This window comes from Sciurus vulgaris, assembly GCF_902686455.1.
Source record: "Sciurus vulgaris genome assembly, chromosome: 5".
In the NCBI taxonomy this organism is placed as follows: Eukaryota; Metazoa; Chordata; class Mammalia; order Rodentia; family Sciuridae; genus Sciurus; species Sciurus vulgaris.
Genome location: NC_136465.1, coordinates 92,670,151 through 92,684,644, shown reverse-complemented (window position 1 = coordinate 92,684,644; position 14,494 = coordinate 92,670,151). Strand labels below are relative to the sequence as shown.

General features: G+C 40.5%; 1 protein-coding gene across 4 annotated transcripts in view; it reads left to right on the top strand.

Moving 5' to 3' along the window:
• BCAT1 (branched chain amino acid transaminase 1) overlaps nt 1-14,494 on the top strand; it is a 108,866-nt gene that overhangs the window by 63,178 nt on the left and 31,194 nt on the right. For all 4 annotated transcript variants that reach the window (XM_079139409.1, XM_079139408.1, XM_079139407.1 and 1 more), the window contains one exon: nt 12,644-12,807. In XM_079139409.1, coding sequence (XP_078995535.1) covers nt 12,644-12,807 — 164 coding nt within the window. The remainder of the gene's footprint in view (nt 1-12,643; nt 12,808-14,494) is intronic.

The following is a 14,494-nucleotide window of genomic DNA, read 5'->3' as shown; positions in this document are numbered from 1 at the left end:
AGTGATTGCAGGCACACCTCTGTTAGTTACGTGATTTTTGTCCTTTTAGTCTTGTCTCCTACTGGTCTTCATGTTTATCTTTCATGTTCTTTTTAGTTCTTTTAACTGAATTAAGGCATTTTGATTTCTTTGAAAGAGCATATATATATTGGAGTAATTTGTTAAAACGCATAGGGACTGGGAGTGTAGCTCAGTGATAGAGCACTTGCCTGGCACGTAGAAGGCCTGGGTTCCATCTCCAGCACCATCAGAAAACAGAGACCCGGGGAGAGTGGGTAGGAGGACACACCTAGCTAATCAGATATGTCCAATTCTATTCTCTGGTGTGGTAGTCACTTGTTTGTATAGAGCACTTAGTATTCTATAACAGACACCTTTGTATTGGGTCCCAACCAAGACACAAATAATCAAAATCTGTGGAGGCAGATCAGAGATTCTTCTTAACCACTTTCAAGAGTATCACTATCCCAGATCTTGTTAAGGCATCACATACATATGTATCTGGTGGTCTTAAAGCTTTATTTACTCTATAAAGATTGCAAACTGGCAGCAAGGTGGAAATGTTTATAAACTAAGAGCTGACTTTCATTGAGAGCAGGGTGTTGAGTTCACTGTCTCTCATGGGCCATGATGTGACAGTCCTGTATTACTTATCACTTCTCATGCTCCGTATGATTCAGTAGCTGCCCTGTACCAGGGGAATGGCTCTGTTGGCAACTCATGAATTTCATAGTATTTGCAAAGAGCACTTCGTGTCTTCACATTCTTTATAACTAACTTTCATTTGTCTTCACAGTTATGTACCTGTTATACCAATGTTTTTGTGAAATTTTTGACATGAATAATAATTAAATCCATTATTAAATCCTTTTATATTTAAGAGTATATTAAGCAGAAGAGTATAGTATTAGAAAACATGTTTAATTTACTATTTTTTTAAATTTTTTATTATTTTTATTTTTACCGACTGCATTTTGAGTCATTATACACAAATGGGGTATTCAACAAGTGAGTAGGGATTAGTTAAAAAATATAGGAATTTGGGGAAAAATTTGGGAAAATTTTTTGTATGATTCTCATTAAAACACAATGCTAAACCTTAATGCATAAATTAAAACATAAAAATTAGCAACATGAATTGTATAGTATCTGTGTAGCACACAAATATATAAGTACATATAGTTTATTGCACATTATTTTACATGAAAGTCTTATGAAAAGTTTAGAGAATAAAATCATTTGCATTGCCAAATATTTCTCATATTAAAAAGAACTTCAGGGGCTGGGGATATAGCTCGGTAGTGGAGCACTTGCCTAGCACAACAAGGCTCTGGGTTCAATTCCCAGTAACACAAAAAGAAAAAAAAGGGGTGGGTGATCTTTAGCATATTTTTGACCAAAATCTTCTGAAGTGTTTATTTGTAGGTTGTTAAAAACTTAGGTTAGAAAATTAAAAGTTAGAGTGCTTTAAACTCTTGCCGATTATGTACCAATTTTAAGTTAAGGCAAAATCTGAAATCATAACATTCATTTATTTATATTTATATATTTGTATTGCTGGGGACTGAGTGCAGGACCTCAGGCATGACAGGCACACTCTCTGCCACTGAATTATGTCCATAGCCTGTAAAATCAAAATATTTAAATGAAGAAAGTTTAAATGAATGATTTCAGAAACAGACAAGAAGCTAAAGTCATATGACTTTCAGAAACCTAACAACCCTACATCCAAAGAAGCTAGGTTTTGCTGATTTCCAAGCCACCCCACCTGTTTTCTCCAAAGCCTCAAGTTGGTGACCAGGAAGGTTTGGCAGTGTGAATCACACACGTGGGTACACTTATAAGTTCATGGGATTCTGGTGTCAATAGTGAAAATACTCCCAATCACAGACTCTAAAATTCTTTTTCTTCTTCCACTTCTTTCATTACATCTCAGTCCCATTTCATCATACTTCACATTTGAAAGGTGGTGGAATAAGAGAACTGAGTGAGAAAATAATGCCATGACGAGTGCAGCCAAACTTGGAGGTTCCAGCAAGGGGCAATGGGGGATTAAAAAATAAAGACTCAAAACCACAGATTTTGAAGATAAAGCTGAGATCAGGTGGAGTGCTGCTCTATGATGGACATACAGATCTAAAGAGTTAGGCCAGCGATCTTTATTTATATGACTCATTATCAAGTTAAAGACTATGCAAGCCTTATTCTTTGTATTCAGGGAAGTTACAGAAACTAGGACATCTAAGTAGCTTTTCTGGGTTGCAATCCACAGTTGCAAAGTGCAATGCTAACAGCTTTGTGTAGCTCTCAAGAAAGTCCATAGTTTAAAGTTTCTATAAAGTGGGGAGGCTCAGGAGAAGCAGAGCTGGTGAAACATGGTGGTTGTCTAGCTTACTTATTTGAGGCCCTTAAGTGAGAAAAATAAAATTTCTTTAAATATGATATTTTTATAATGGGCAGTTGAAATATATACAAAGGCAGAACGAGAGGTGTAATAAATCCCCAGGTAACCATCCCTCAGGCTCATTAATTATCTGTTCATGACTAACATGGTTCCGTTCCTCCTTTACTCAATTTAAAAAAAATCAGATCGTTCTTCATTATGTTGAGACATTCATAAAAATTTCATGCATATGCTAAAATATTAGTAATTTATAAAAATTGTGATGCCAAATTAAAAATTAACATTAATTTCTGAATAAAAATAAGGAAGTATATATGTATACTACACACACACACACATACCATACACACACACACACACACACACACTTGCACACACACATATATAAGAGATCTTAAATGGTCATCCTTGTTGTGTCTGTCTCAAAAGCCTGTTTGTTTGAGTATAATTTAATGGTAGAATATAAACCTTAATTGGCATAGCTCTAGAAGTTCTCTCAAATAATAACAATCTTAGCAATGTACCTGGTGATATTAAGAATTTCTCCAAATGAATGGGATTAAAACTTGAATGCTGCCTTTTATACTAAATTAACTGAGCAGCTAAAGTTAAGAATTGTTTTTTTACATTAAAATGAGTTTTATAACAACAACAAAAACAAAAAGCCTTTGTTTGCAGGAGCCATGTGCCTGAGATCAAGGTCAGAGCTGATAGGACTCTTGCACAGAGCCTCTTCATGCAGGGCATTGCCACAGCAGCTGAGCATCCTGTGCCCTTCCCTGCACAGGAACATTTCCAGGCACCAGACATGCCACGGCCATGAGGTCATTAGAGACCCCTAATTTCGGTCACTGCTCTCCCATCCTCTGTCACCACTCTCCGCACCCTAATTTATAGTTTATACCTAAATTATATCAGGGCTGAGAATAAGTCATTCAAAAGGGTAGAGTCAGGTCTAGAGACAGCTTTGCAGTTGTTAGCACCCAGCACCTTTTGATCAGGCTGTAGGCTGGTTGCCACAGATCTGTCTACAAGCTACCAGCAAATTTGATGTTATCAAAACAGGTGTTCTCAAAGACAGGCTGATCTTGTCTGATGTGAAAGTTGCTTGAGTCTTTCTATTCATTTAACTTCATACTCCTGAATTTGGATCGTCTCTAAATAAATTTCTGGTGTTGAGCTCAGCTACAGATCAGTTTGCATTTGTATGCACAGAATACGGAATACAATTTGATAATGCAGAACAACATTTTAATCATCTCACGTGAGCTTTTTCTCTGTTCAGCATTTCATGGGAAATCTTTCAGTATGAAATTGTCATTTACATTTTAAAAAAATCCTGCTGCCATTTTTCAAGGGGGAGCAGAAAGGCTAGAGATCAGATTCATCAGTCCCAAACAGGTCATTTCATTTCTGATTCACTCCACGGGGAGCATAATGCATGTGCATTTCACAGATGCATCTTTTTTATCACCTTGTAAAATCTTTGTATTGTACACACAGTTTCACCTATGGTGGTATCAATTCCAATGAAAAGAATTCCCTTTGTACACTGACTTTTTTAAAAATGTTTTTACATCATGCCTTTTCACAATTTGTTTCTATAAACAAAAGAACCTGAACAGATGTGAGACTAGTTAGCACAGCTGTTATTTTTCATCATCGACTTGGGTATTTTCTGCACTTTTATGCATCCAGCTCCTGTTGTGGTTGTTTATTAGTGAAAAATAATGTACACTTAGAATTAGTCTGCTACCTTAGTTTGAATGAACCCAATTTTGTTGGCAACACCCAAAGCATCATAGTCAGGAGCCAGTCAGAGGCCACCTTCTCTCCATCAGGCCAATCAACATATTGACCATGGCCACATCAGTGTCACAGAGCTTCCTCACAGCCTGTCTGATCTGGTGCTCATTGGCCTTGTCATCCATAATGAGCAAGGTGTGTTGTCTTCTGTCTTCTTCATAGTCGATTCAGTGGTCAGAGGGAACTGGATGATGGAATAGTGGTCAAGCTTGTATCTCCAGAGGGTGCTTCCACCAGAGGTGCAGTGTCTTGAGCTGATGGAGAGAGGTGACAGAAGGGTTGGATCTTCTTTTTGTGGCTGTGGACTTCTTTCAGCTCTGCCTCCTTGGCCTTTGAAGGCTTTGCTTTGACTTCAGCTTGGGGAGGCCAGGAGCTTCCTCTTCTGCTTTCAGTGCCTGTTCCTGTTTTTGTGACTTTCTGTGCAATTACTTTTCAGTACCAAATCATCCTGTAACTTTTTGAAAGATCCACTGGAAGGATCATCAGCATGAACTGCTATGACCAAGGTTGGCTGTGACAGCTTTGCCATACTGCTTAGCCAATAGCAATAACAAAATGCTGAGTCCCCATCTCAGTTATGTTAAGAGTCAAAATAAAAGGACACCTTAGAATCTGAAGCCTCATAGCATAGTTTATTTAAAGCATATCCTGTGGATCTACTATTACGTTGGTGTAACAAATAGAATCCTTAGTGTTAAAATGAGTAAAGCAGGAAAATTAAATTTGGAAAGCTTATATTAAAGTCTGTATTTATATCATAGATATATTCCCTGGAGTGCATAAAGACATTTGATGATATTTGTTATAGCTTACATGATTTACTGATAGATGAGATGTAAATGTGAGAGGAGAGAGGTCAAGCTCTTCTTATGGGCCTTACCAACTTGGATTCTAACCATTTATTGGGACGGGGAAGAGGGATGATTTTTGTTCATTGGTTCCAATCTGTTGTACTGGAAGCCAAGCAAAGCATGAGATGCAATGGAGCAACTGTGGCAAATCCAGTAATTGGAACCAATGAGATGAGGCCAGGAATTGGATCTTGAATTTGGCCACAGGTAGGTCAATCCCTAGTGATCTTGATAAATGTATTTCACTTGGATTTTGGGGTTTGAGAGACTGGATGTTTTGGATTCAAGAGAGAATGGGAGACTTTATGCTGGTAAGTGCAGTCTGGTAAGGAATTCTGCTACCCAGTGGGGTAAGAGACAGATGACTACTTGGAGTCTCAGGACTTATGGCAAAGGGAGTGTGTTTAAATGGAACTCTGGCACCTTTCTAGGCTGACAGAAAGGCAAAGAAAATTCTACATCATGGTCTACTCCTGAGGGTGCAGCAGTATAGGCAGTCAGTAGCACGTGACCAGATGGGAGGACTTGCCCTCTCCTGCTTGCAGTTTCACACACACTCTTATTTATTGTCATCCACGTCTTTGTCTTTGTGTGGGCACTTCTTTTAAGTGCGATATTGTTGATTACCTGGATCAGTGTCTTCTCCCTCACCTGCTCAGCTGGGGTTGGGCTTGCCTCTTCAAGGTCTGCAGTGTGGCTGTTAGCAGCCACACTGTTCTTTCTTCTTTATTCTAGGCTCAGCACAGTACTCTGCCTAATCTATTGAAACAAACTGGATGGACTGACAAGGTCAGCATCAGAAGCCAGTGAGGAGATTCTGGCTCTGAGGTCATTCCCAGTTCAATAAGCATTTTTCTGTTGTCTAAAGAAGGCACCAACAGCCTTTTTCTGAAATGGGCCAGATGACAAATAGTTTTGGCTTTGCAGACCATACAGCTACCCAACTCTGCCTTTTCAGTGCGGAAGCAGCTACAGACAGCTTATAAATGAGTGAGCATGTTCCAGAGGCACTACAAAAGCAGCAGGCAGAAGCGTGTGACTCCTGACCCGGAACCCTTTCTGCCAGGGAAGTGAAGCGTGGTTTTTCTGAGGGTGACTCATTCTAGCTCCTCCTGTGCATTTCCCTGTCAAGTATTCTTGACCACCCAACCATGCTGAAATTTCTACTTAGGACTGGTTTTAAATTTACCAAACTATGTTTCCCAGGTCGTGCATTTCACCACCCGTGTCTTTCCCCAGGACTCACTCTCCACGGTCCCAACATGGAGTGTGGCCTGCGGTTCCAGGGCCACAGCTGCAATCATCTGAATGTTGTCTTCATCTCTCTGTCTTGGCACAGATCAAATTGATTTTCCGCTACTACTTTTACCAATTATTACTTACAAAAATAATAAGTATCACTGTTTGTCGAGTGCTTGAAAAAAGATCAGCCTTTGGGTGCTTTTCAAATATTTTCTGATCTCATTCTTGGACCAACCCTCTGAGAATGTAGTCATTACGACACTGTCTTTACTTGAAAGAAATTTGGGTAAGACAGTTATGTCCCTTTAGTCTTTTTTCTTTCATCTTTAATTTTCTCTATGCTATTGTTTTAACTTTGCAGATCATTCTTACTTAAAAACTAAGAGTTGTGCGCTCAGCCTTCTAAAAGTCAAATGTTTAATTTGTTCTCTATTTCCCTGTAAACAAGGAAACAAACCTGGATCTGTCCCCTATTTTTATAATAGCAATTCTCAGAAAATTCTGGACTTTTGCCTCTCCACCAGTAATTTTTCAATATCTACATAGTGACTCAAGAGGCCAGCACTGAAGGGGATCATAGGAGAGACAAAAGAACATTGTTGCTATGGTATCAGTGCCACATGTAAGCACAAGCATCCCGTGTATATATTTTTTAATCAAAATACTTCAAGTATGATAGAGGGCCTCCTATGTTGCTTTCTCATCTCTTTTCTATAAACAACATCTTATTAAAATGAACAGTTATACCACAAGTATTTGATCAAAACATGGAATAAAATGCAAGACAAAAACGGTCCTGTACTTTGCGGAGTTTATTGGTTAGCACGAGGTAGAGGATAAAATAGGTGCATATCAGAAAGTGTGACAGCACTTTTGTTAGTTTAAATATGAAGTGCAAGATTACATGATAGCATATATTAACCAGTACCTAGCCTTATCTAAGGGTGCTTGTTTCCTGAAGTGACTTTAAATTACACTGAAATTGAGATTGAAGTGTTCATGTTGGGAAAGGATAGAAGCGAGTCTTTGTTCACTCATCACTCCCTGGAGGCTGGAAGGCCAGGTTGAGATGCTGCTAACAGGGCTGGTTTCTGGGGAGGCTCTCTTCCTGGCATGTGGATCACCAGCTTCCAGCTGTGTCTCCATAGGGCCTTTCTCTGAAGATACAGGGAGAGAGCTCTAGGGGTTTTTCTTCTTTCTGTAAGGACCCCAGTCTATAGGATCAGCTCCTCATTCTTATTACCTCATGTAGCCTCTCTTACCTTCTTAAAGGCCTCATCTCCAAGTGCAGTCACACTGGGGGTTAGGGCTTCAACAGAGGAAATTGAGGAGTCGTAATTATCGTAAGTGAGCTATCACATTAACACAGACTGGCCATGGTTGTATCTTTCCACTATGTCAGAATTTATTGACTAACAATTAATTCACAAGCTACTTCATGTTCTTTGGTTGTAGTTCACTGAGTACTTGTGGATCTCTTGGTAGGTACAAGCCAGGCAATTACAGGTTCTTTTATTCCGATCTTAATCACTAATATCTGTAATACTCAAGTTACACATCATGCTTCACACAATGCTATATATATATCTATATATCTATATATAGATATATAGATATATATTATATATGTTATGGAAAAGCTAAGAGAGGGTTAAAGTGGCCACAGGGCTTCAAGGCTACACTGAGATAGCAAAGGCAAGGGCCAGATACAAATGCAAGAGTCATTGCAGGTAATATTAAAGACCAGCCTGAGAACCTGATCTGGGAACAGAGCTGTTGGGGTGTGGAGTCTATTGTAGGCTGGGTCCAGATGGCTGGTGGGCAGCATCCAAGTGGGCCACTTCCAGTAGAGAGATTGAGCTGAGCTGATCTAAAGGCCCAGGGACAGTTGGGAGATAGTTACCTGTAAACCTCATGATACATTCACCGAAGCATTCACTTGGTGGTCTGATCACAAGTTGGTGTGTGTTATGCAGTCAGTCTTTGGAGGCTACTCCTTTTATGGATCTTAGGTGACTGGGTTACGTCTGGAGAAATCGATGAGCTCATGGGCCTGCCTGTTTTTTCTGATATGAGTCTGATACACTCAAGCATCCTTGTGTTTCTGGTTTAACTTGATAAGTTCACAGGTGGTCATTTTTTATTAGCATGATTACTTTATCTGTTTGTGCCTTATGATTGTGCTGTGCAGCTTGGGGCTCTTCTTTTTGATAAATTCTATATGTCCAACACCTCGTGGTTATCTCTTTGCCCAGACAAGTTACCAAGTATTCTGCCTTAGCACTTATACTCGTGACAGAACAGCTCAGGGCTAGGCACAGTCTGAAAGCTGCTATTCTACACATTGCGGAAGGACTCAGCAGGGCCCAGCCTATTCCCCACATAATGCAGTAATTCAGTTCGTAATGGGGGTGATGGTGGGAAGGAGAGTTCTGGGTCAAGGCAGTACTGCAGGAGAGCATGTGAATTTAGGAGAGTGGGAAGGGATTGCAAGCGGGGAGCATGGTATAAGCTTGGGGTGTGAGTGCAGAGTGCGTGGGCAGCAAGCAAGGCCCCCTGGGAGCTCTCTTCAGGGTAGAAAATCCTAAGTCCTCCATTAATTTTTATTTCAAACGTTTGATATAGTGTAAAATAGCTCTGGATTAACTGTGATGTCTTGAGCAAATCATTTGTTTTGAGCCTCATTTTCCTCAATTTAAATAGAGGAAGTGTTACTCTTCCCTGTAGATTGTCCTATTATATAAGATAGTGATCATAAAAATATCTTGGAAGCCAAAAAGCTGTGTATGATACTAAAGTTTAAAAAAAAAAAATCTTTTCCAAAGCAACTGATTTTACTGTAGGAACTTGATCTTCCTGTTTGTGACCCTCACAACCTCCCTCCCTCTCCCCCGCCACCCCACACTCACACCACATTGCTGGGTCCTCTCCTGCACAGCAACCCTCACAGTGTGTGGTACTGAGGCTGGAACTCAGGGGTTCTCTTCCCCTCTACCTCTGAGTGACATATCCTGCCCTTTTCTATTTTACTTTAAGACAGGGCCTCACTAAATTGCTGAGGCTGGCCTAGAATTTGCAATTCTCCTGCCTCATCCTCCTGAGTTACTGAGATTATCGGTGTGGCCACCACCAACTGGTTTGTAACCCTTTTTAAGAGCTAGCTGGATTAAATGGATTAAAAAGAGAAATCAGGCTGCTCTTTGGGTTAAAGAAAATGCTTCTTTTTTAAAGGTGTTCATCTGTTATTCCCAACTGTTTCATTTTCTCCCTTTTACCCGCTCAAGCCATGTACTGCTGAGCATCTCTGCCCTTTAGGCCCAAACTGACTAATAGCGTTTTATCAGTGAGACCTGATGTCCTGTCCTCCTGTGGAGGAACTTCTGGCTGACCCAGAAAGAAGTGGCAGTTTCCCTGCAACTCGCCTCTATGTTACCACAACAAAGTTGTGAATGTAGCCTATGAAATTTAAAAAAAAAAAAAAAAAATCTTCTTATTGGTTTTTATACACGAGTATTTTAATCTCCAAGTCAATGTAGTCTTGAGAAGTAATGTACTTTGCATGTTAAATTTTTCATCCCTCATTTAATTCTATTTAAATATTTCAGAAAGACAATAGAAAAGAATATGAAGTCAAGTAAAGTGTTCACAAGGCACTCAGTTGAAATGACACCCCACCCTATTAGCCATTGGTGTCTTATTGTCTCTTTGTGTTTGTGGCTTTTGCTTTATTTAATTGGAAGTCAGATCTCATCAGTATATCATTTTATTCACAATCATTTGATTAAACTATACAATAAAATACTCTTAATGGGCAGCCCAGAATTTAAATTGTTTTTTAGGATTGAAGGGCAAATTCAACAAAGGAACAAACAATGGTTCCTGAGAGTAGAAGCAGACCCAATCACCACGCTTCTTTCCTGGTGCCTAGACTTACATTTTATTTCTTATCAGTCTCGAAGCAGTAGTGTGACCCTTTTTAGGGAAGATGTAGAGTTTTTGTTTGTTTGTGTATTGTTTTTGTAGGACTGTCTAGCAAACCCAGGCTCCCACACATGCCAGGCAAGCACTACGTCCCTAGCCCCTTTTACTTTATTTTGAGAGTGGGTCTGGCTAAGTTGCCCAGAATGGCCTTGAATTTACAATCCTCCTGCCTCAGCCTTCTGAGTCAGTGGGATTACAGATGTGTGCCGCTGAATCCAGCCAAAGAGATCTTTACGCAGAAAGATAATCTATGTAAGTGATAGTTGAAGAATGAAGATGACTAAGGTGTGATCCACTCCAGTACTTAAGAGTACTTCTAAGATATGAGAGGACCTGGCTCAGGTTTCAGAATATAAAATGTTAGTACACATGAACACATGTTTCTCTTAGCATTGAAACATTATAACCCATCATTTACCTGCTTGCTAACAGTAAAAATATTATTTTAAGGCTTATGGAGATGTTTTTTCCAGAGTGGGTGTAATGTGTGGAATTCTTCCGTTTTCCATCTGTGCTCTCTATACTACCACCTAGTGGATTAAGTGCAAGTTTACTTATCAATTAAAATTGGAAGGAAAAATCAGTGAAGAAAGTGAGCAAGGTGCTGGGATGGATCCCAGGGCCTTGTGCCTGCTGGGTACATGCTTAATCACTGACTTATATCCCAAAATCTATGATGATGGGTTATTTTTATTTCTTTTAACATAATACAGGTTATATGAAATACAGGAGTTCTCAGCAAAAAAAAGTCCAGGCATTCATATGATCATTGATAAAATGCTATTAGCTCACTCACAAATAAGTTATTTTGTTCAGAAACTAGAAGGTAGGTAAGTCCTATAGATTGTATGGCATATTGTATCTCTATATTGGGAAGTTTTTGTTAATTTGTCATCATAAAATAATCTAAAATATTAAGGTCCAAAGCAATCATCAAATGGAGATATTGGTATTTTCTTTAATAGGTAAATAAAAGTACAGAGATCAGATAATCAAATTTTATCTAAGCAGTAAGAAAAGCAGGTGTGTATATCATACTGAAATTTTCCCTTCCAAACAATGGAACCAAAAAAAGCAAATGAAGTGCCCGGGCTCCTCATCCTTTCCTGGTAGGATGCTCTTATTCTCATCTAAAGCCTCCATGGAAAAACAAACACAAACCAGCAGAAAAGCAGCACTTCTTGCTGCTCGCTGACTAATTTCTCTAACTCGGTCATCCATCATCCATCATTCATGTAGGTTTGCTCTGTGGCCACCTGACTCTGCTGAGTTCCCGTGTTCCTGTAAAGTGCTGGCAGGGTCAGCTTCCTGTTTCCTAAGGGGACAGACTTTTCAGGTGGCCTCACTGGGCACATGCACACATTTTGTAATGCTCACAAATATCTTACCTATGATTCCTAGTTGTCAAAGTTGTAGGCTGGGGCTGTGAGACAGTGACTAGCAGGGGGAAGTATAATGGAAAGTCAGGTAAAAATCACCCCAAACTCTACTCTCAGCCAGTTGCAGCCAACATTATAGAAACACAATAACTGCTGGGGGCTAAGTTTCCTCTTTCCTTCCTTACTCTGCATGACAGCCCCCACTCCCCCTGCCCAGTTCAGGCAGACTTGGCTTCAGTCCTGGCTGGGTTTCTGACCTCCAGTGGTCTTGGATTACACAGAAGAGCCCAGTGACCTTTGTGTGTGTGTCTTTATAATACATAGCCTTCAAAATGTCAGTCTCTCAATTTTCTTCCCTAATAATCCACTGACCCTAATGCCATGTAGTTGCTTTTGTGTTGGAGGAATTGGCGTGATTGTGCATTGCTGGCTTTTGACTCCCAGTGTTTGTGATAAAGGCTGTCTCGTCTCCTGTGTTATTCATGACACAGGCTCCTGAATCATTGCCCCCTGCCCTTTTGATGCTGTTTATCATGCCTTTGGAAAAACCACACTCTTGCTCTTTAAGTAATACACGGGCAGATGTGGGCATGGCACACTTCCAGAGAGCCACCTGCTGGACTCACTGATATGTCCTGGAGTGTTGACTAGGCTGGGAAACAGCAGGGCAAGTTAAGAAGAGCAGCTAGTATATTTCCCCTCTGAAAACTAGAACCTGAGGTATTCCCTCTGTCAATTCCCGGTCAATGCAACCTTGTCCATCAGCAACAACAATTGACTTATTTACATTTTCTCTAAAATTGTAACTCAGAAATCAAAGCCAAATGTTTCATGCTCAGTGTTTCCTTCTTAAAAGATCTTAAAAGGCTTTGTGTTACTCGACTTTAATTGTCTGGGAGATAGTTGCAGGTCTGGTCTAGAGTTTAAAACTAGTGTCTACATCGTAAATTACAGATGTGTGCACTTTTACTTTACTGCAGCCTTCTCTTGGAGTCAAGAAGTCTACCAAAGCCCTGCTCTTTGTAATCTTAAGCCCAGTGGGACCTTATTTTTCAAGCGGAACCTTTAATCCAGTGTCCCTGTGGGCCAACCCGAAGTATGTCAGAGCCTGGAAAGGTGGGACTGGAGACTGCAAGATGGGAGGGTAAGTCACTGTCTCTCTCTGAAGGAGACAGCCCTTCCCAATCCTGCAGTAATTGCTGTTTGGCTTCTATGTGAATGCATACAATAATATTCATATGTAAATGTTCATTTTTTGTTTCCTGTTTAGCTCTGAGTGTTTTAAAGGAGGTAGTTGTTTAAAGGATAACCTGTGGCCCTTCATGAAGGAGGGACATGGGACATGACATATAGGCAAGAGCTACAAGCAAAGAAACCAGGAATTGCGAGCTTTTTTTTTTTTTTGCTGAAGTGCTTTTTCCCAGTGCCACAGATTGTAGCCACACCTGCTGCGAACTGGCTGAGGGGAGACCGCTTTGGCTCTGTCAGGCAGGTCTTGGGCCATATGCAGCTGGCAGGAAATAAAAGAGCATTCAAAAGTGTTGGACAGTTTCAGGGGTGGACTTGGCCTTGACTTGGGAATGCCCATGTAGGTGAATAAGAATGCCTGGATGAAGCAACCTGGGCTCCTTCTTGTCTGTGTCTGTATCAGACAGTGATGTGCATCCTCTGGTCCCTGATAAAACACATAGATTCAGGAAGGCCACAGAGTTCATGATATACTGCTGTTGTTTTAGACAGTACATTCCTGCTTTTTTTCCCTTCTCCTTCCCTTCCCCTGAGTTAGTCAGCATTTCGTTGCTGTAACAAATACCTGAGGAAGACAACACAGAGGAAGAGATACGCTATTTTGATTCGTGTTTTCAGAGGTCTTAGTCCTGGTTGCCTGGCTCCATTGCTCTTTTGGGGGGTGGGGTACTGGGATTGAACTCAGGGGCACTAGACCACTGAGCCACATCTCCAGCCCTATGTTGTATTTTATTTAGAGACAGGGTCTCACTGAGTTGCTTAGTGCCTCACCGTTGTGAAGGCTGGCTTTGAACTCACATTCCTCCTGTCTCAGCCACCCAAGTCACTGGGATTAGGGCATGCACCATTGCCGCCCGTCTCCATTGCTTTGAGCCTAAGGTGAGGCAGAACATTATGGTGGAAGAGTCATGACTGAAGGAAGCTGCTCAGTTCATGGCAGCTGGGAAGCAGAGAGAGAGGAAGGAGCCAGATATAAGGTATGGTCCCCAAGGCCATGCACCCAAGAACCCACTTCTTTGATCATGTCCCACCTCCTACAGTCTCCAACATCTCCCAACAGTGCCCTCAAGTTATTCATCTAATGAAGTCAGAGCTCTCATGATCCAGTCACTTCCTCTGAACATTGCTGCACTGGGGACCAAGCCTACAACCCACGATCCTTTAGGGGACACTTCATACCCAAACCAAAACACCCTCCCAGGATAAGTTACAGCATACAGATTCAAAACTACACAGTCGGGAATGTCAAACTACAGTGATATGGAAAAAGGAAAATAGTTGACAATTATAAGAACAAATAATGAAACAGACATCATTACCCTATGTACATGTATGATTACACAAATGGTATGAATCTACATCGTGCACAACCATAGACACAAAAAGTTGTACCCCATTTGTATACAATGAATTGAAATGCAGTCCGTAAAATAAAAAATTTTTAAAAAAAGAACAAATAGATGTGGTAGGAAGGACAGAAACTCTAAAAATCAACTGTTAAGAATTGAGAACACTATAATAGATATAAATAGCAGCTTTGGTGGACTCATCTGTAGACCGAACACAGCTAATAAAATAATCAG